This window comes from Cyprinus carpio, chromosome A7 (genome assembly GCF_018340385.1).
Source record: "Cyprinus carpio isolate SPL01 chromosome A7, ASM1834038v1, whole genome shotgun sequence".
Classification (NCBI taxonomy): Eukaryota; Metazoa; Chordata; class Actinopteri; order Cypriniformes; family Cyprinidae; genus Cyprinus; species Cyprinus carpio.
This window is the reverse complement of record NC_056578.1, coordinates 19,767,091-19,787,535: the sequence shown is the minus strand read 5'-3', so window position 1 is coordinate 19,787,535 and position 20,445 is coordinate 19,767,091. Positions and strand designations below refer to the sequence as shown.

At 37.8% G+C, this 20,445-nt stretch overlaps 2 protein-coding genes across 15 annotated transcripts in view; both read left to right on the top strand.

The window, feature by feature from the left end:
* Nucleotides 1-267: 267 nt before the first annotated feature.
* Nucleotides 268-6,917, top strand: LOC109094217 (SKI family transcriptional corepressor 1 homolog-B-like). Of its 12 annotated transcripts, none has more exons than XM_042760201.1 (9): nt 270-595; nt 1,726-3,436; nt 4,058-4,139; nt 4,378-4,470; nt 4,588-4,656; nt 5,232-5,306; nt 5,417-5,480; nt 5,658-5,723; nt 6,066-6,917. In XM_042760201.1, exons 2-8 carry the CDS (start codon nt 1,736-1,738, stop codon nt 5,719-5,721), a joined length of 2,148 nt encoding a protein of 715 aa, XP_042616135.1. In that variant the 5' UTR covers nt 270-595; nt 1,726-1,735; the 3' UTR covers nt 5,722-5,723; nt 6,066-6,917. The 12 variants fall into 12 exon arrangements, with proteins under 12 accessions (XP_042616137.1, XP_042616138.1, XP_042616135.1 ...); XM_042760200.1 differs by having other exon boundaries at nt 6,063-6,917; XM_042760194.1 differs by having other exon boundaries at nt 271-595; nt 5,406-5,480.
* A 2,090-nt stretch (nt 6,918-9,007) lies between these two features.
* Nucleotides 9,008-20,445, top strand: part of LOC109102805 (E3 SUMO-protein ligase PIAS1-like) — a 41,676-nt gene continuing 30,238 nt past the window's right edge. The window contains exons 1-2 of one of the 3 annotated variants that reach the window (XM_042760188.1): nt 9,093-9,126; nt 18,164-19,667. In XM_042760188.1, coding sequence (XP_042616122.1) covers nt 19,539-19,667 — 129 coding nt within the window. In that variant the 5' untranslated portion in view covers nt 9,093-9,126; nt 18,164-19,538. Of the gene's footprint in view, nt 9,127-17,623; nt 19,668-20,445 lie in introns of those variants that run through there. The other 2 variants (XM_042760190.1, XM_042760189.1) reach the window with 2 other exon arrangements.

The following is a 20,445-nucleotide window of genomic DNA, read 5'->3' as shown; positions in this document are numbered from 1 at the left end:
CTTCATCTCTCTATAACCCCTTTATTCATGCGCAATCCCACAAAAGCGCTAAAACTGCACTTAGCGCCCTGCTTTTGTGGCATCTTTGTCATCATTTGATTTGATGATTTCCTATCTATCTATCTATCTATCTATCTATCTATCTATCTATCTATCTATCTATCTATCTATCTATCTATCTATCTATCTATCTATCTATCTATCTATCTATCTGTAGAAGCAGCTCAATTATAGATGGCAGTGATCTTTGTTTTGGAGAAGTGGAAGCAAACGGTTAATACCAGAATCGGATTTGATCACAGTGGGTGTGCCTTCTTATTCTTTTTGGCGTCCCCTCTCTTGAAGTAGATCGCGCACAACCTATTAAGAAGAGGCACGAGCTCCGGGAGTGCCATGTGGTCACTCGGCTCGCGCTCCCGTCACCACGCACGAGAGCTGAGTGGGATGGAAACTCTAAAGCTGTTTTGAGAGGAGAGACTCTATCCAGCCTTGCAGTTCTCATCACGCAGTACAGACGGACGTTTTGTCCTTGTTTTAGGCCTGTTCATTTGACGCAAACACACTCGCTCATTCGACTTCGTCTCCTGATAAAAAGGTAGGTTTCTTTTTATATTCACAAGTTAATCAAAATAATAATCAGCGTATGTGTTTTCTTAAATTAGCGCGCTTGTTATTGCCAAAATTATTTTAGTCAAAATGTTTTGAACTCATAATAAATGATAGCCTGTAGTGTTTTAAAATACGCAGATCCTTTATTACGAAATATAGTTTTTTTTTTTTTTTTTTTTTACTTGATACAGACCTAATTTGATACAAAACATTATGACAAATCTATAGAATAATTGTACATCGTAAAACAGTAAGCATTACTGGTACATCTAGCAAACGAATATATGTGCAGGACTGAAATATAGCAGCTCCTTGCGCAATGTTTTAATTATAGCCTAAATGATAAGACTTTTATTAACAGATCAAAGTCGAACAACACAGGCTGTGTAATTACACAGAAAGCGGCTTACTGCTTCTTTTCCTTGTTGCTAAGCTCATTGGAGTAGCTAAAAGATTCTTCCCTTCTGCCCCTTTGCGTATTAGAGCCGTAAGAGGCCTTTAAGTAATCGCTCCGGCTTCTGAGCCGATTTGGAGACATTAAGCAATGATGCAGGCTCTTAGGTCAGAGCGTGCGAGCTTTTAAGGATAGTGTTAGAGCCGGAAATATTCTCAACTTAAAGAGCGAGGTATTCATTTCAAATATTATTTAGCAGGCCTAAAGCTGTCATTTAAAATATAAAGTGTTAACTAAAAATACTAACAGTATAGTCTGTAATACAATGCTAAAATAATTATTCAAATTATTGCAAATCATTTTAAATATCATTTCTAATTTTGCAAAAGTAATTCTATCGAGGATTAAACAAAATACAACTTTGTATTTATAAATAAATGTAAAAATAAAAAAAACAAAGTTGTAGATATAGCAAATAGGCTACTGCCTTTTTCTGATTTTGTCTTTTTATTGAGAAACTGTTGTAGACCTATATTAAAAACCATAATAAATAATAATACATTTATAATAAAAACAGCAACAAAATAATAGTACTTATCATAATAAAAATGTGTTTATGGTAACGCTTACACAAAGCACACATTAATAATTCTAGATCATATCTCAAAAGTTGCATAAAATACAGTTCTTGGATTAAAGTGTAATTTTACGTTTCTCCACAGACTTCCAGGAATGGAGTCGATACCAAGTCAGCTTTCTACGGGACGAGATGTTTGCTCTTCCCCCACCTCAAAGCAAGAACTGCAGCCTTATTCTAGCAGCAGCTCGCTAAAGCCAAATCAAGTGAGTGAGACTGTGCTGTACGGAGTGCCCATCGTCTCTTTGGTCATCGACGGTCAGGAGAGGCTGTGTCTGGCGCAGATTTCCAACACTTTATTGAAGAACTACAGCTACAACGAAATCCACAACAGACGCGTGGCGCTTGGAATTACGTGTGTGCAGTGCACACCAGTGCAGCTGGAGATCCTAAGACGCGCAGGGGCAATGCCCATCTCCTCGCGCCGCTGTGGCATGATCACCAAACGCGAGGCCGAGCGCCTCTGCAAATCCTTCCTCGGTGCTCACAACCCTCCAAAATTACCCGAGAATTTTGCATTCGATGTTTCACACGAGTGCGCCTGGGGCAGCCGAGGAAGCTTCATACCTGCGAGGTACAACAGCTCCAGGGCAAAATGCATCAAGTGCACCTATTGCAATATGTATTTTTCACCCAACAAATTTATATTTCATTCGCACCGCACACCTGAGTCTAAATACACACAGCCGGACGCGGCCAATTTCAATTCATGGAGACGCCATCTAAAACTCGCAGACAAAAGCTTGTCTGAAGACATTTGTCACGCGTGGGAGGACGTCAAGGCCATGTTTAACGGCGGTAGCCGGAAACGGGCAATGCCAGGGCATGGATCAGAAATATCCTCCCATCTTAAACCGCAGGCCTCCGGAAACATCACGCAGACCGCTTCCCCTGATATTCCTCACAAAACTTTGCGCTGCGACGACGACCGTGGGAACCTCAGCATAACCAGCAGCGTGCGTAACTACCCGGTTATCCCTGTGCCTAGTAAGAGTTTCGGCATGCTTCAGAAGATCCCACCACCCATCTTCCCGCATCCATATAGTTTCCCAGCATTTGGACTGTGTCAAAAGAAGGATGATGGAGTTGGTGAACAAAATAAGACCAGTGTACCTGGTGTGTTTTGGCCCGGTGCGAAGGACGGTATCTATCCATCGTTCCCCATGTTTTGGCCTACCGCGGGCAGCCTGCCGCTCTCATCCTATCAACCAGCACAACCAAAATCACACACGGAGCTCATGGGTGGCCGGCACACCGAGACCGACATGTCAGAAAGTGAGCGGGGAGGAAACACACCTAGAGACAGTCTGTTCGACAGCGAGCGCTGCTCCAGTTCGCAGTCCCTCAGGAACGACGAGGACAAGTCTGGGGACGAGGCCAGGTCAAGTGAGGGTCAACCCAGCACCCCCAGAAAGCTGAGCTATATTTCTGCGTTCAGACCTGTCGTTAAAGACGCAGAGAGCATAGCTAAGCTCTACGGGAACAGGGACGCGTACAGCGGAGCTCATCCTGGCCGTTTGTCGCCAGACTTTGTGAGTGAGAGCTCCAGCTACAGATCAGCCTCTCCGTGTGTGGACAGCGGGGAAGATCCAGATGTCGACGTGGAGACTCACAGAATTGCGGAGGATGAGGAGTCTATACAACTTTCCGTGGATGATAGACAAAGTCCCGTGAGGGAAAACAGTCAAACGCCGCAGCCGGACGATGACCACATAGCCACTTTTAGTGACGCAGGCTCCCCTGATCAGAAGCAGAACAAGGAGGTGGCAAAGAAAAATGATGCCATCGCTTACGAAGTGAGTCACACAAACTGTCATATTCAATGGCACTGAAACCATTCGAGTCAATATCCACAATATCCACAATAGCTACATCTATTTTAAAAGTAATATTAGCCTAAAATTATTTTGAATCAACAAAATAGCATAAAAGCAGTCTCTTTTTTTTCAGAATAGCACTTGTACCGCAGTCTTTAATGTAATGTAATGAATAATGACGCATAATTATGAGCCTATGGACTCTACATTCATAGTTTTCTATTTGTAAACAATTTGCAATTTATGTTGTTATGGATACAGATCATTTATATTCTATTTATCAACGTAGAACGATCTAAATAAAAAGAACCCAGCGGCGCGTAATTATAGTAAATTAAATGTTTAGAATGAATGGTCATTTGTGTCGTCGCCCGCGGGCTATTGGAGCGTTGGTGTAAGGGCTCCCCTGTGGATACTGTGCAAATTATTCTCTTTGTCAGTCCATCTGACCGAATTTACCTTGTAATACGAGCAATTTGGCTTGATGTTGCCAAATATTCGTAGATCATTAGAAGAGTTTAAACGCAGTCTGTTGTCTGAAGAAAATGATGCATAATTGAGGTTGTATTTATTTTTTAAATGCTTGGTTAATTTTTGCAGGTGTACTTACATGAAAAGGAGGGAGCATCTCTTCAGAGCACACTGCCCTCCAAACCCCCTCACTGCGCACCGGAAACAAACGGTAAGACAGTTATATAAAAAAAAAAAAAGTGAACTCGGGTAAACAGGGACAGTTTTTGCTATTGAGATGAGTGAGAAAAATGTCCCCCAATTTATAATTCATTAGTTTTATATAGAGTATAGGCTACTTTACTAGCCTTTATAATTTTACCAACTTTCATTTCGTTGATTCTAAAATAAATTATGTTTAATTATGCACTCTGAATAAGTGGCCTGCTAACAAGACTATTTCCCTTTAGATTCACACATTTCTATCAACAGTCCTACTGACGACGAATGTGAATCACAAAAATCCTGTTCGGATGAAATTAGCGTTTGCACAGAGCACCCAAGTGAGTAGCAATAAAATCAGTGTCCTGTTTGTGTGTGTTTAAACATTATATATTTACACAAAATAAATCATCTTTAAAATTCAGTGTAATAGCCTATATTTCTTTATTTTGTGGCAGGCGACGCTACATTTAGAAGTACTGCTAACAGATTTAATTTCGAGAAAAACATCGAGAATATGGCGAAAGGTAATTATTTAGATATTTTATGGACAATTATTTTCACGTTATCTCGTGTATAATATGTAGTTTTAACACCCTAACACGGGTGTTAAAACTACATATTATACACGAGATAACGTGAAAATTACAAATAGAGGCAGCCAACTAGCTTTTAAGATTGTTTAAAAACAAATAAAGCAATGTCTATTTTTCAGGCGAATAGCTCTTTGTGTGCAGTGTTTCTCCATTTTACACACATTATGCATTTTTAAAAATGCGTGTGATCGCTAACTGAGAATCGTCCTTGAACTGCAGACGATCCACATTGCCAGGCTCGTTTTCCACACACCCCTCAGGCAACTGTCCTAATTATTTTGCAATGTCATGCTTGAGAACACGGGGACCGTGTGTTTAGCCTTAGTAACCTAAATAGCGCTATTAGACAAGAAAACCAAACAAAGAGTGGAAATACATGATTAAAAAAAAATGGGGATAATTTTCTCTGAAAGATGTAGCTTACTCAAAAGCTATTGGGATATGTGTGATGATTAAAAGTCACAGTGATATGATAAATGATGTGTTATTTCTGTCGGTTTCCACAGAGGAGCTCCAAAAGCAGCTCTTGGAGCAAGTGGAGCTAAGAAAAAAACTGGAACGGGAATTTCAAAGTTTGAAAGGTAATTAAGAGATGGATATATTCACACCATGCTTTCATTTGCTGCATCATTTCTTCTATTTATAACTTGAGTTAATATAATACGTGTTGACTCTAACAGATAATTTTCAGGATCAAATGAAGAGGGAACTGTCTTATCGAGAGGAGATGGTCCAGCAGCTGCAGATTGTACGAGGTAATACATATTTTGCACTAGTGAAAAGAATCAAGGAGAGTTTAGAAAAAGTAACACTTGCATACTTTCATATAGACATAATATTTTGAAAAAATAAAAATAAAAAAAATCGAAAAACATTTAATGTTTGTGATCCACCCCAAATGATTTATTGATTTTTCTTTTTATTTTATTTAGACACATTGTGCAAGGAGTTGGATCAGGAGAGAAAGGCTCGTTATGCAATTCAGCAGAAGCTTAAAGGTAATTTAGAAACATATTTTTTTTTTGTTACATTATTCTAAAAGAATTACAAAAGAAGTATGCAAGTGCTACTTTTTTATGTACTTAAAAAGCATTAAAACACTGAAATTTACACTTTACAAACTGTAAAGCAGTTTAGATTAGAGAGGAGTTTGATCAATCTTCATGCACTTTCTAATCTTCAAGCATTAGACATTCATTGTGGTGTATCATACTGTATGTCATGTCATTGTGACATATTTGGAGAAAGTAGCATGATTCAGTAAAAGACTTCTGTAGGTTTAGCTGCAGATTTCCCTTGTGCTGTGTTTTATGGAACTAAATCAAACTTTTCCCTAGAAGCTCACGACGCTCTTCACCATTTCTCCTGCAAAATGCTCACTCCACGCCACTGCACAGGGACCTGCACATACAAGCCACCCCTCTTACCACCTTAACTTAAAGCTGCATCCCAGGATCCCAGTGACATCTGTAAACCTCCCCTAAAGGAATTCTCCACTTACACTCAGTTTGAGAGGTTCAAGTTACACACACCGAGCACTGAGGCCTGAGGACTGCTGAATCACTATCCATCCCAAGTAGGCTATTCACTGGCATTTGAACATTCCACTGCGGATGAAAGTGTCTAGGATTACTTTATGAAAACAGTAAAAGAAGCCAGAGGATGACAATAAACATTCTAATAATTATGCTGTTACTTGTGTAAATAAGCTGATTTTTTTTAAAACAATACAAATACATAATATGTGGCAATGTGCAATGAACTGTATAATGTGAAATTTCATAAACTGGAATTGTTGATTATTATTATTCTTATTATTTATGTATTTATGTGTTTTTACATGTATTTGTTTTTTCCTCTAAATGAATTCACTGATGTGCTATCCCAAATTAATTGTGTATCGTCTATTTTAAGCACTTTAAATAAGCAACACTTCAGACCTATCTATCCGAAATTAATCAACACAAAAATGATTGAAAATCAGTTGTACTTTATATTAATGTACAACAAACCCAATTTTGAACAAGCACTTATGCCATATTTCCCAAATAAACAATTGAGAATACCACAAAAGTTGTTATTCCACATGAAAGTGCTCAATGTCATAAGACCTCTGGAGTCTCTCTCTCGTTTTCCAAAAATAATATTATCTCTTGTCTTATTCTTCAATAAAAGTTCAATTAAAGCCACAAGTATTGACTCATAAATCCAAAATATCTCCACACAATGTTTCGAACACTTTTGTTACACTCAGAAATAATGGTACAAAAGCTGTCACTAGGGCGGAAACTTTAAAAAAAGGTACACTTTTGTCCCAATATTAAGTCCTAGTACGTACACTTTAAGTACTAATATGTAGCCTACCTTTAAGGTACTAAAAACAATCCCTTTAGGTACAAATACCTTTTAAGAAAGGTACAGCCTCAGTGACAGCTGCTGTACCTTTATTTCTGAGAGTGTACTTTTTAATTATCACAGATAAAATCAAATAGCGTAGTCTGTTTTATGCCACCAAATTCAAGAAACTGTATTGACCTTATATGAAATTCATGCCTGGAAAAACATTTGTGTGATAATAACGCCCGGGTTACATAAGCTACCCTACAGATAGATAAAAATATATTAAACAGTAATGCTTAAAAAATGTTTTCTGATGAAAATGTACTGTTCACTTTCCCAACATCACAGCTTTTCAAAAAAATATAGGTCTGGCCTATATTTCTGCAGTAGCGGGGTTTTTGTTTTTATATAGTTTTGTTTAAACTGCATTATAAACGCACTCACCCAAAAATGAGTTTCAGTTTTTACTGAAACTCATTACTGTTGAGAAATACAACACTTCCATCTAGTGGTGAAAACAGACACTGCCCATTGCTTATTCATTCAGCGACACAAACGTCCTGTAATCGCAGACAGTGTATTTCATTTGATTATACAAAAAAGCAAAACCAAAAAAATAAATAAATAAAAAAAAACCTTTCCAGACCAAACACAACAAAACCAATTCAAAAAATATTTTGTAACTAGTGAATAACGGCATTTTTTTTTAGAATATAAGAACACAGTTTGTATTTGTTTTATTTCTGCAAATAGAATATTTAAAAAATATTAAACCAAACCCAACATTTGTTTCTTATTGATTTGTTTGAAGTCTGTCTGACCTGATGCATATGTTCACTGTGCACATAATTGAACCATGCACTTGTTCTCATTTAAAATCTTTAAATAGGCCTAAGTAAAATACTGTATTTTGTGTGGTTTATTACAAAGTTATTTATTATTATATGTTTTTCATGTTACACACTTTGTTTAGTAACATTATGACATTTTGTGCTTATTTATTTAGTATTTTACTTGGGCAAACTAACTTGCTCTGGATTTATTTATGCTTTAACATCTCTGTATGATTTTTTTTTTTAGAGGGTCATAACAATTCTGGAAATTCAGTAAATTATCTTTTCCTTATTGTTTTCAGCAGCAAGATAAGTAAAATTGTCTATGATTTACCCACATGTCTGCTTAATTTAAAATAAAATCCAGGCACTTTGGATACTACATCCATTCTGTTCCTTTTGATGGTGTTGAACGGATTTGGAGAAGTTCACTTTAAAGCTGCAGTCGGTAAATTTTGGCGCTCGCGTCTGGCGGAAGAACATTGTAGCCGGAGCTACTTCTCTCTGTTTACATCTAGGGCGAGTCACGCAGGTACTGTGCTACTCTGCAGCGCTGCCGACCCCAACCAGACTAAAATAGTCCGAATATAAACACTTATTACAGGTGTACCGTAGTGATTCAGGATAAGACAAAAACACGGTTTGGAAAATGGATTCATGATGTACTCGCTCATTATATATATTTTTTACATTTTCAACACAAAACAACACTGTGGATTTTGTTTATATTGGAGAGAAGTAGCTCCGGCTACAATGTTCTTCCGCCAGACGCGAGCCCCAAAAGTTACCGACTGCAGCTTTAATTTATTTATTTGGATTAAAAATAATAATAATATTGTAGATGAGTGTCTAACAAAGCTGATACTTTTAGACTAAATCCTTTGTTAATTCCGACCAAAAATAACATTATTTTAATATATTTTAAACCCGTTGTCATACTTTACTAAATGAATGAACTTCTGGGCGCTTTAAAAATCCTGGGGAAGTTCGCTCAGACCCTAAAACAAGCTTACCCTTCCCATCCACGAGTTTCTAGTGACGCCCCAGTGTTTGGTGTAGAACATACAGGTTTTTCATCCAAAAACGTAGAGCCACATTTCGGACGCTACTGTTTGAAAAACGTGTGAACGGTTACGCCGGCAACGAGCTGCGCGTGCACATCCACGTGACCCGATCACGTCACGCCTGCGCTAGCAGTCACAAGATGGCGGAGAGTGCGGAACTAAAGGTAAAACGCTGCGCTCAATTTCCAGTCGCATAGTGTGCAGGGAGATCTTATTGTACCGTTAGAAGTACGCGTACTACTTACTTGCTGTATTGAGAGGCCGCTATAATGCATCTAACCTCTGTTCTCGTGGCTGAAGTTGCACGAGAGATGGTTTTGCAGTGGAGGTGTTGTAGAAAGCTTCCAGCGTGTTATTGTTGATGTAGAGGGAGCTGTGTGACCACCGCTCTCCTCAGGGGAATTACTAACTTTAACTCCTTCTCCCTAAAAACTCGCGCCAGAGTGTCTGCTGAAAAGACTCAGACTCGGGCTGGTTTAAAATACGCTGTTCGTAGACCGCATGTGTGCATTTTGATGGTTAATGTGTGAAGTAGTCGCCTGTACTTGTGGATTTGCTGGAAAGCTCCATCGCTTCGCGTGCAGGGCGCGAGCGCTGTTGACGTGCTGTCAATCAAGCGAGAGGAAGTGCGCGAGCGCCGCCGCTCAGATTTCAGCACCGAAACAACCACTGATTATTGCAGATAATCATTTAAATACCGACGGAATATTTAAATTCACCATCCTTCTGCTTCAGTATCAGTGGACAGCCTTCTGTTCATATAAGGATAAAAAAGCTTTTCTTAAAATAATAATAATAATAATTGATTGTAAAAATTAGATTGCTGTTAGTTAAACTGTTAGTTCACACAAAATGTAAAAACTTATGTGAAAAGGAAGAATGACAGCCTCAGTCACCATATGAAAGTGAATGGTGACTGAAGTTGTCATGCTGGATCTTTTGTGTTTCACAAAAAAAATGTAAGTCTTACAGTTTTGTGTGTGAACTCAACCTTTAAGTTTAATGTAGTGTGTTGATGACAGGTGTTATATGACTGTGATCTTCTGATGTTGCTGGATTTCAGTTAATAGGGTCTGTGAGCTCATAATACGAATGGAAAATACTGATCCACAACATGCTTAAGCGGTATTTTATTATTTTATTTTTTCAAGCTGTGCATGTCTGATAAGGCCTTTTAGTTTTTTTGTGTGTCTATGGAAACTGAAAGCCTCTGTATCATGATAGAGTTGACAGCAGACTGAAAGAAGTTCATACTGTTTTAAGTGTCTCTGCTTTTTTGATTTGTGTGCAGCACTCTTTTATTTATTTCCATTCAAGGTTTCATCTTGTCTTTTTGCTTTCCATCAAAAAAAAAAAAGAAAGAAAAGAAATAATATTTAGTCCTCTGTTCCTGTTTTGAATTTATTACTCATTTCTTACAAATAGACCTATTGTTTGCCCTTGGTCTGTGTCTTTGGCAGGTCCACCACTGCAGAGAAAAAAAATTCAAAGCCATAATTAGATTTGGCATCTAACCTGATATTTTACACCACCTCTATTCACTTTGCTGGCAGAAATATTTAATAGTTACTTTAAAGGCAGTAATCAGCAACTGTACAGAATGTTACTTTTGCTTGGAATAACAGTCAGATTGGCAGAAGATGTGTGTAGGGTGGATAAGAGAGGTGGACCTGCCCACATGTTGCTTACTGGACTGATACACATCAGTTCAAGGGCTCAGGAGCTCGTGATTGTGAGCCTCAGACTGTGTTCTTGGTAAGCTCAATTGACTCTGTGCATGTCGACTACATGAGTATTTTCACTGGAATCTCAGTGCGGTGCTTAGTGCTAAGTTTCAAAACACTGGGGCACTTTTTTTTTGATGGAGGCCCCTGTACTGGTGAAAGGCTAGAAACACCCCTGATTAAAACACAGCCTACAGCGGAGTAATGAGTTCCAGAATCTTCAAATTCCTTTAGCTTAAAGGTGAATCATCAAGGTTGCTTTGTCTTGCTGTGGGACACTTCCTCAAGATGAATTTTGTGCTTTTGTGTCCATTAAATTACCTCATCGTGAGTGAAATGCTAGGTTGTGGGCAGGAGTATGAATTCAACAAATCGCTGTTTTTGTTGTTGTTTTTAAAGAAATGCAAATATGAACTTTATTAATTCCATAAGGGAAATTTGATAAATGGATCTAATTACTTATTTATTATACCTCTTATTCATTTATACCCCTTTAAATTTTCAGTTGCAGTGATTCCCAGAGGAGCATGGATATTTGTCATATCATATTCATATCTGGTGTTGATTTATATAATGGTGATTAGGTAAGAGATGGTCTGACCTAAGCTGTTTTAAAAGCATGAGCGATCTATATGGTCCTGTTGCAGCATACCTGCAGGAAATATCAGTGTAGGTCCACCGTCCAGATGTTTTATTGTAGGGTTTTTGGATGTTGTTGTATGTCAGCACAAAGGAAAAAATAATTTGAGTGTACATGCATTCCTCGTTTCATTCTTTTATGCATTTGATGAGATCTATTGAAACGCACCCATGCTTATATACTGATGTGCTCATTCCCTCTCTCAGGCTGTAGCCAGCTATCTCTGGCCACACAAATAGCTTCCATCAACTGAGAGGTGATTAAGTTGGGGATTGTGGTTGTGTGTGTATGTGTGTTTTATATCTCCCTTCAGCAGATGTTCTCTTACCTGGCTCTAGCTCCTGTACCAATTCCCTGTGGGTTTAGCTCACACTGCACATTCACTCACACAATTCAACACAAAACCAAATACTGGAATAGAGGAATTTCTTCCAGAACGCTGTGGAATCATCCTGCTGATCTGGGGTCATTCGCTGCTGTTATGGCTTAAACATATGTGTAGTCAGCTCGGGACTCATGCTCTGTTTGGAAAAGGACTGTCATCTTAATCATCTATTAAAGTCTCCTTGTCTCCTCTCAGCATAATTCACACTACATCACAGCATCCTAGATGAATGAAGTTTAGATTTAAAACACAATGAGCTCCACATGGTCAACAAATTAGATTTTATGTTTTATATGCTGCCAAGAGACAGTGATGCAAATCCAGGCTGACTGAAGAAAGAGGGTGCAGAGAAGCTCTTGTTCTCTCACTCTCTCTGTGATTTGTTTGTAATTGAGGGTGTTGTAGGCTCTGTTTTTGATACTTAATGATATTGAACTTGATCTTTCTGTGAGAGAGATGTTGGACTACTCCAATTATTTATTCAGTTTAAACCCCATCCTCCACAACTGACTGCAAGCTCATCTTCATTTTCGAGTGCATTGGCCACATCTCAAATGCCAATCAACAACTGATTTATAGAACCAACCAAACCACTCTTTTTTTCAACTCTGATAATCTGTTACACTCAGATTTACGTTACAGTACAGAAAAAAAAAAACGATTTCTTGCTACTGTGATTCATCATGACTTTAATGAATGACGTGTACGTTCATGCTGAACACGAAAGAAATTTTAAAGTGCACTTTTTTTATTCCTCCTTGAAATGGTCTTCATTGTTTTTTGGCATTGTATAGTGGGTTGGAAATGCATTTTGTGATAAATCTAATTTAAAATGTTTCTCTGTGTAAACACAGGAACAAAGGTAACTTTCTATTCCAGGTAAATAAAGCTCAAGTGTGCTTTGGTCTCTGGTTTGCTTGTGTTTTGGATTGATGTTAAGCTCTGAAGTCTGGTCTGAATTTTTCATTGTGTTTCCTGCAGAAAATCCACTGTAGTCTGACTGTGTCCAGTCATTAGAGCATGAAGAGATGGATGTCACCTTAAGATCTGAATGTCCTGGACTCTGTAGGGAGAGTCCGGGACATTCTCCATTCTCCTGTTAAAAACAAATGATTTGGAAGTGTTAGAAACAAAACTGTTGTTGACTGATGAATTAGTCGGGCTGATTATTTGACTACTTGCAAATTCTTGTCATTGGTCAATAACAGTGTCTGCTCGACCTATTAACTGTAGTGTTAGTTCATCTTTTTATTAGTTTCAGAATCAACCAACAGTATATTTTGAGCACATGTTTTGTGTAAGTGTTGCAATCATCGATGTTGTTGTGTACATTTCATTATACTGTCATTTAATTTGTGTTATGTGAGTAAAGGTAAAGTGTGAAGTTTTTGTTTCATATTTATTTGTATTTATTTATTTATATTTGTTTTGTGAAATTGAGATCTTTAGCTAAGCTTTTTGCAGTGGCTGAAGCTGTTACCATTTCAGTCGACCATTATGGATCGAGTTATTATTTTTTAAATGACAGATTGTAGACTTTGGAAAAACAAAAGATTTTATCTTCACTTGTACAGGCACAGTTTTCAATAATTACAGTAAAATTTTGTAACATGAAAAAAAAAAAAAAAAAAAAAAAATATATATATATATATATATATATATATATATATATATATATATATATATATATATATATATATATAAAATATTTATTTTTTTTCTTTTTTTTTTCAAAATGTTACATTTTAAATGCTCAGACATACTGAAATTGTAGCAGTCCGGTTTTTGTGAAGTCAGACTCACAGATATAATGCAATTGTAGCTTGTATACAAAAGCATTCATAATTCTTACAATATGCCGTGCAAAGTGGACCCACTCTAATGTAATTTATTAACTGTTTTGATTATGTTCCTAACTAAGTATGATTGTTCTAACAAACTTGTTCTCTTTGCATATTGTTTATCAGACATATTAAACATGTATGTTTTCAGTTATAAAATACCAACATTGGTCGATCTCTATACGACTACAGTCGGCCTCTGCATTGTGTCAGAACACTTTCCTTTTTCAAATAATAATTCTGAACAAAACAGCACCTGTTCATCACATTTTTTTTTTTTGGTCTGTATGCGTGTTCAGTCACTTGTTCCTTCTTTTGTGAAGGAGCTCCATTGAGTAGCACTCATATACTGTAAGCGCTGCTTGTGTGCAGTGTGTCTGTAGACAGTAGAGTGGCTCTGCTATTTACTGCTGTCATATCTGGAGCCTTTAGATCATGCTACAATTGTATGGTAACCTGGATGTATGTGTGTGCGCTCACTGTTGGAGCTGTGTTGGTGAAACACAAAGCACTGAGGTATGTGAGTGTTGATCTTCCGCCAGTGAGCTGCAAGGCTGGAGATGGTGGGGGAGGGGTGGACGAGAGAGAGAGAGAGAGAGAGTTGGAGGAAAAGCTGGCACACTAATTGTGTTCTGGACTCTTAGCTAGAGAGGAAAGAGAGTGTGCATGCAAGTGAAATTGGGGGTAGGTCTGTGTTTGTGACCCCTCAACTGTTTGTTGGCTCTCAGTCGTAGCGTCAAACAGACAGGCATGTGAAAAGATGGAGGGATTCTGTCTCTGAGTCACCTTCATCCTCTGAAATTACACTTCAGGAAACATGATCTTCATCACAGGCTCATGTGCACCTGAGCCCCAAAGACAGACTGCAAACGCACCTGCACAAATGCTTAAGTTAACAACATGCATTACACCTGAGCCTGAAAAATGCTTCTCTGTTTCACCAATGGAGAAACACACAAACACCTTCGGGTTTTGTGCAGGTGTATTTGGCATCTTATGTTCTCCTTTCTGTGGAGAATGTACCTGGCACAGATTTACCCTGAACAGCAGGAGCCAAAATACACATACGCATGTTTACATATGCTGCTGCAAAAAAGAAAAAGAAAAAGCTCTTGATTTTTTTCTTCACAAGAAATGAGAAGTACTATTCTTTCTATGTTGCCCCGAGACAAATGCACCAACCCATAAATTTGCATTAGATAAGTAAATAATTTACGTTCCTTTTGCTCGTACGCTGAGCAGTTGTAACCTTTGTGCTATTTGTGCTGGATGGATTTATAAATACACAGACCTCCTCAGTAGATGGTCAGATTCCAGCTGCATTCTGATTCACAGGGTCCCTACAGTCTTCACTGCTCCCTATACACTGTGCAGGGGATTTCATGGCACAATTCATTCTTTGGAACTACATCAAGCTCAGACACATGGTCACATGGATTAGCGGTTTTGTGGATGATGATGATGGAACATGATCGTGATTATTTTACTTTTATATTTTTGAATGTATTTGCATATATTATTAATATAAACTAACAAACTAAAATAAAAGGGTAGTCAGTTTATGTTTATTTATTTATTTGAATTAAAGTCTGAAAAGTCTTAAATTATAGTCACTACTGTCCAAAAGTTTGGGGTCAGTAAGACATTTAGCATGGATGCATAAAATTGATCAGAACTGGCATTGTTACAAGACAGTGTTACAAAAGACTCATGTCAATAAATGCTTTTTTTCCCCCTGATAATACTTTCTACTTCATGAAAATCCCGAAAAAGATGTTTCAGAGTTTCCATAAAACAAACTATGGAGCAACTGTTTTCAACATTGATAGTAAATGTTTCAAATCAGCAAATAAGAATGATTTCTGAAAGATCATATGTTACTGAAGACTGGAATCACAGAAAGTAAATGAAGTATAGAATACAGAATTTTTTTAATTGTAATAATATTTCACAATATTACTGTTTGTACTGTATTGTTGATCAAATAAATGCAGCCTCGGTAAGACACTTCTTTCAAAAACATTTAAAACTCTTACAGACCCCAACATTTTGAATGATAGTGTGTGTTACAGTGAGGATTATGATATTAAAAGCTGTATAAGGAAATACAGCGCTTCAGTGAAATAGTCTACTTTTTTCATTAATTATTTCCTGACTGTGATGATGTAGTAACTCAACATGCATGCTCCCTATGGTTTGTAGTCTGATGGCAAGATACCCTTAAGTCCATTTTGCAGGTGATTGGAAAGAATGAGCTAGCTTTGCAGACATTTTTAGCACTCTACCTATTATTCATATTGGTTAATTATTTGAATAAAGCTGACTGACTGTGCAGACATCAAGTACACCTCTGTGTTTCTCTTCTCTGAGGGGTTTTAAAGTAGTGGTGGTGGTGGTGTTGAACCTCTTTCAAACTCATATGACACAGTGTTGTGCAGGAAAACCTCAGCAGGGTGGCCGTATCTGACGTTGACACTGGCACAACTATACTTTCTGACATCTGGGATTTGGTGTGTGTGACATTGTGCTGTATTAGTTGGTTGTAAATGGCTGTGGATAAAACATTAGACCCACTGGGCTGTGATTAGGTTTTTGAGTGTAGGAGAGAGGGAGAGCGATATGTGGGCGGTATACTTTGGTGAGAAAAGTCATATAAAATTCATGTGAACAAAACATGAATATCATGCAGGTATACTCTTGACTGCTCACAAAGGTGATTGCTGTATTTCTGTATTTTAAGCTCATTTTTATCATGGTTTTCTAGGCTTAATACTGCAACTGTCAAGTGGTGTGCTTAAATTATATTAAGGGTTTCAAAAGTGTCTCAAAGCATTCATTTTAAGGCTTTCTTTCTCACACATAGCATCAATACAGAACTTTTCCAACCACGTTGCGAACTGTCTGAGCTGATTTGACAACAGGTCTTTTACCCACATGACTTCCGGTTTAAACAACATCAAAATGTACAGAATAGGCTGTATGCAGTAAACATCCTGCTGTCTGTTTATATATGCATCAGTTTTGGGTTCGGTGTGGATCTGCAAAATGCTTCACAGTGCCTCACAATGTCTCACACCCTTTGATATCTGATTCCTGGAATGTAATTTAATCACAGCTAACTCCTTTATTATGATTGGACCTGAGATTTTTTTTTTTTTTTTTCAGGATGTGTTCAGTACACTCATTATTAAATTATTTGATTGATAAAACAAGTCACTACTTTGACACACTGGATATGTGAAAAAGCAAGTGTGCCTCAGAGAGAGAACTGACAGACATTTGAAGCATTTGATAGATGCAGTGTGTGCTCATGGTCAGGAACCTCCATCTCTCTCTCTCTCTCTCTCTCTCTCTCTCTCTCTCTCTCTCTCCCTCTCTCTCTCTCTCTCTCTCTCTCTCTCTCTCTCTCTCTCTCTCTCTCTCTCTCACTCTCTCTCTCTTTTTCCCCTTTCAGTTGAGCTGCTCAGACTCATAATCTCAATCATACATTCTCATTCTGTTTCTCTCTCTCACACACACACATATATAAACATATATTTCTCTTCAGTGCTCTGTGAGTCTCCTGTGCTGTCAGTGTGTTGTTATGTGAGATGTTCTTGGCTGGTCTGCAGTATTTCATTTGCTATTTTACCCTTTTTTTCTGAGTGAGTTCACCAGACCGAATGATTTCGCCGTAAATAAATGTCTGATCTCTTTTAGTTCTGATTTCTCCAATCTATTCACCTAAACAGCTCAGTTATAGATTGTCATTTCTGCATTTGTTCCTGACAACTGTTGGAATATGATGGATCAGTAAGAGAATTAATAACTGAATGGATAGGGGGAAATGGAGCCATTCTTATAAGCTGCAGCCACGGCACCTTTGCCGACAGACTCTGCTTTTAAACAGCATTATGCCTGCTGAGTATTTTTACTTGAGCATTCTCTATGTGTGTGTGTGTGTGTGTGTGTGTGTGTGTGTGTGTGTGTGTGTGTGTGTGTGTGTGTTTGAGTGTGTGTCTGTTCAATTTCATTTGTTTTGGAAAGCGGGTAGCTCATGTCTCTGCCCTTCCCCCATCTCTCTCTCTCTCTCTCATGCCCACTGTCATTCTCTTTTTCTTCCTGAAACACCCTCTCCTCTGCTCTCCTCTCCTCATTTTAAAGCAGAAATGCATCATGTGTTTTATTCAGGACTGTCTGGCAGGCTCTTAGTTGCACGAGCATCTGTTCTGATTTGTTCTTGTGTGCAGCACAGGGATTGAGTTGTTAATCAGTGCATTGTTAGCTTTTTTTATTGTCTGGTTAATTCTAAACTAATATCTTGTCCAAAGGAGAAACTAATATATATTTACACAGGAAAGAATGCAAACAGAAGTTGCTTACGAATATAGCAGGTTCCAATCGCAAATGGTTTAACGGATAGTTCCACCCAACATTCTAATTCTGTCATCATTTACTCTTATGACATTATACCTGTATAACCTTCTCCTTTGAAACATGAGATGAAATTTTGAAACATATATGAACTGTTTTGGTCCGTATAGTGAAACCCAGTGGGGTCTATAGCAACACTCGACCCCATTGAGTTTCATTGTATGGACATATACTGGCACGTTTTTCACTTCTTTACAGGTTTGGAATGACATGACGGTGAGTAAATGATGACAGAAGATGTTTCTCAATCTAAGAACGCAGACAACGGGCTCGCATTCTCATGGAGACCGGTCTTGCCAGGCTACCCTCAAAGAACAAACTCAGAATGACACGAGGACACAGAACGCATCTTTGTGAGAATGGAGATGTCTTGTTGCTCATCTGGCCATCCCATAGCACATATTAAATAGCAGGACAGCACCACCCAATGCACAATAATATAACATAACACGGATCGAGATGTCATCATAACTAATTAAAACATTTACTTGCATTCTTTTTATTTTACTGCATGTAACATGTAACATTTGCCAATGTTAAGATTCTTTTTAATATGCCACTAAAAAGGACTGCAGGCTTCCTTCAGGTTTTTATATTTTAATTAAGATTATGGCAAACAAAACTACGTGTTTACTTTCACAAGCAGTCACGCATTTGCATGCATGAAACAGAAAGTTTAACACTAGAAGTTTAAGCTTACAAGCTTCCATCTGGAATTTCTAATGGTTTGCTTCTCTCGTCTGCATTTGATGCATCCTCTAGCAAGAACACATCTGTGTAATCTGTATTTGTGTTCTTGATTGTTGTAATTGAACTTTGACCTTTGAGGATGACGTACTATGAGAACACAAGGGTGCAAGGTTGTGTAACCGATCAGACACAATTATTTGTTATATTTAACAAATATTCTTTACCCACTCTGTGAGTTCCATGAACCATCCCCTGAAAGTGCAACTATCACTCCAAGAGGGCTCAGTTACCAGGGCTACCATCTGATAAGACTCTTTATTGCTAAAAAGTATGTGGAAAGATGCTATGTGCAATGGAACAGACCCTGTGAAAGACAGACTCTTTCCACCACATAAATTCATAGACAGACCATTCTATGAATAAACATGCATATTCCAGAACATTGTGTCTACTATTCACTTGAGACATGTACAATCATGTATCCTATGTAATCGTATATGTTCTTTTCCTATATATTAAACCTTGAATCAATGTTTTAGTATTACTTAATTAACCAAGATCACACATATGCCTGTTTGGTATTTGAGAGCTCCAAATTACATTTCCTATTTGTTTATTTACATTAGATTTCGCTAACTCTGTGACACATTAGTATTATAAGAATCTTGAAGATTCTTTGCTTGAACAGCCAATCCAATTTTATTTGCAAAACACCCTGGATGGTAAAATTTCCCTCCAGAGTTAACATTCCTCATTGGCTCACTCATATCCTGAGAGTGTGACATCTTCACACTTTAAAGATCACTGATCACAAGATTAGGTCCGTTTTTAGATTGTCCTAGAAGTCTTCTAAGGACTTCTAAGTTTGTGCCAGGCTGTGGCCATGACTTTCCATTCAGCAAAGATCCTCAGACTTCAACTGGTTCTCTTTCATCAAGAAAAAAATCAGCCAATATCAACTGGAGCCTCAACAAACTGCATCAGGACACTTTTATTCAAATGGACAAGACATGCAAGTATCAAATTTAGTCTCATTGTTTGATAAATTAAGTATTCCCACCCCTTTTAAACAAGGGTGTGTTAGAATTAAGAAGCTGATGGTTTGCTCAAGGCTGTTGATCTGCTGAATCTCAAACAATACTATAACTTCTTGCATTCTTGTACTCTGCTTAAGCTCTCTTTCTATTGCTAACTATATGCATGTGTATGCGTGTTTTTGTGACACATCAGGACACAACTTTGTATAATGACATGGGTATGACACAGGTATTACAAGGAGAGTGTGACTTATGAGGACATAACCCATGTCCCCATTTTTCAAAACGCTTATAAACCATACAGAATGAGTTTTTTGGAGAGAGTAAAAATGCACAAAGTTTCCTGTAAGGGGTAGGGTTGGTGTAGGGTTGGTGTAGGGCAATAGCACATACAGTTTGTAAAGTATAAAAACCCTTATGCCTATGGAATGTCCCCACAATTCACAAAAACAAATGTGTGTGTGTGTGTGTGTGATAAAGTGTTAGTGTAGTTAATAAAATCTCATTTGTATCACGCTCAAGGCTGTATGTTGTTTTGCTCATAACTGGAGTCTCTAATCATGCAGATTTTGGCTACATGCTCTGAATAATATTGTGTAAGGATGTTATTTCCCATACACCGTAAATAAACATTTCTTAGAATTAATAAACGATTAACACCGGGCATTCGCTGGGTGAACAGGTTAATTGATTGTAATATTTATTCCATTAGTTGATCCAAATATTTGTAATTAATTATAACAAGTTGTGATT

Bases quoted from the DNA above. Each gene is read 5' to 3' on its own strand.
- LOC109094217 (XM_042760193.1), top strand. From the start codon at position 1,736: ATGGAGTCGATACCAAGTCAGCTTTCTACGGGACGAGATGTTTGCTCT. The intron at 5,307-5,405 runs GTAATTAAGAGA...TGACTCTAACAG, and splicing joins GGAATTTCAAAGTTTGAAAG to ATAATTTTCAGGATCAAATG. The intron at 5,724-6,062 runs GTAATTTAGAAA...ACTTTTCCCTAG, and splicing joins AATTCAGCAGAAGCTTAAAG to AAGCTCACGACGCTCTTCAC.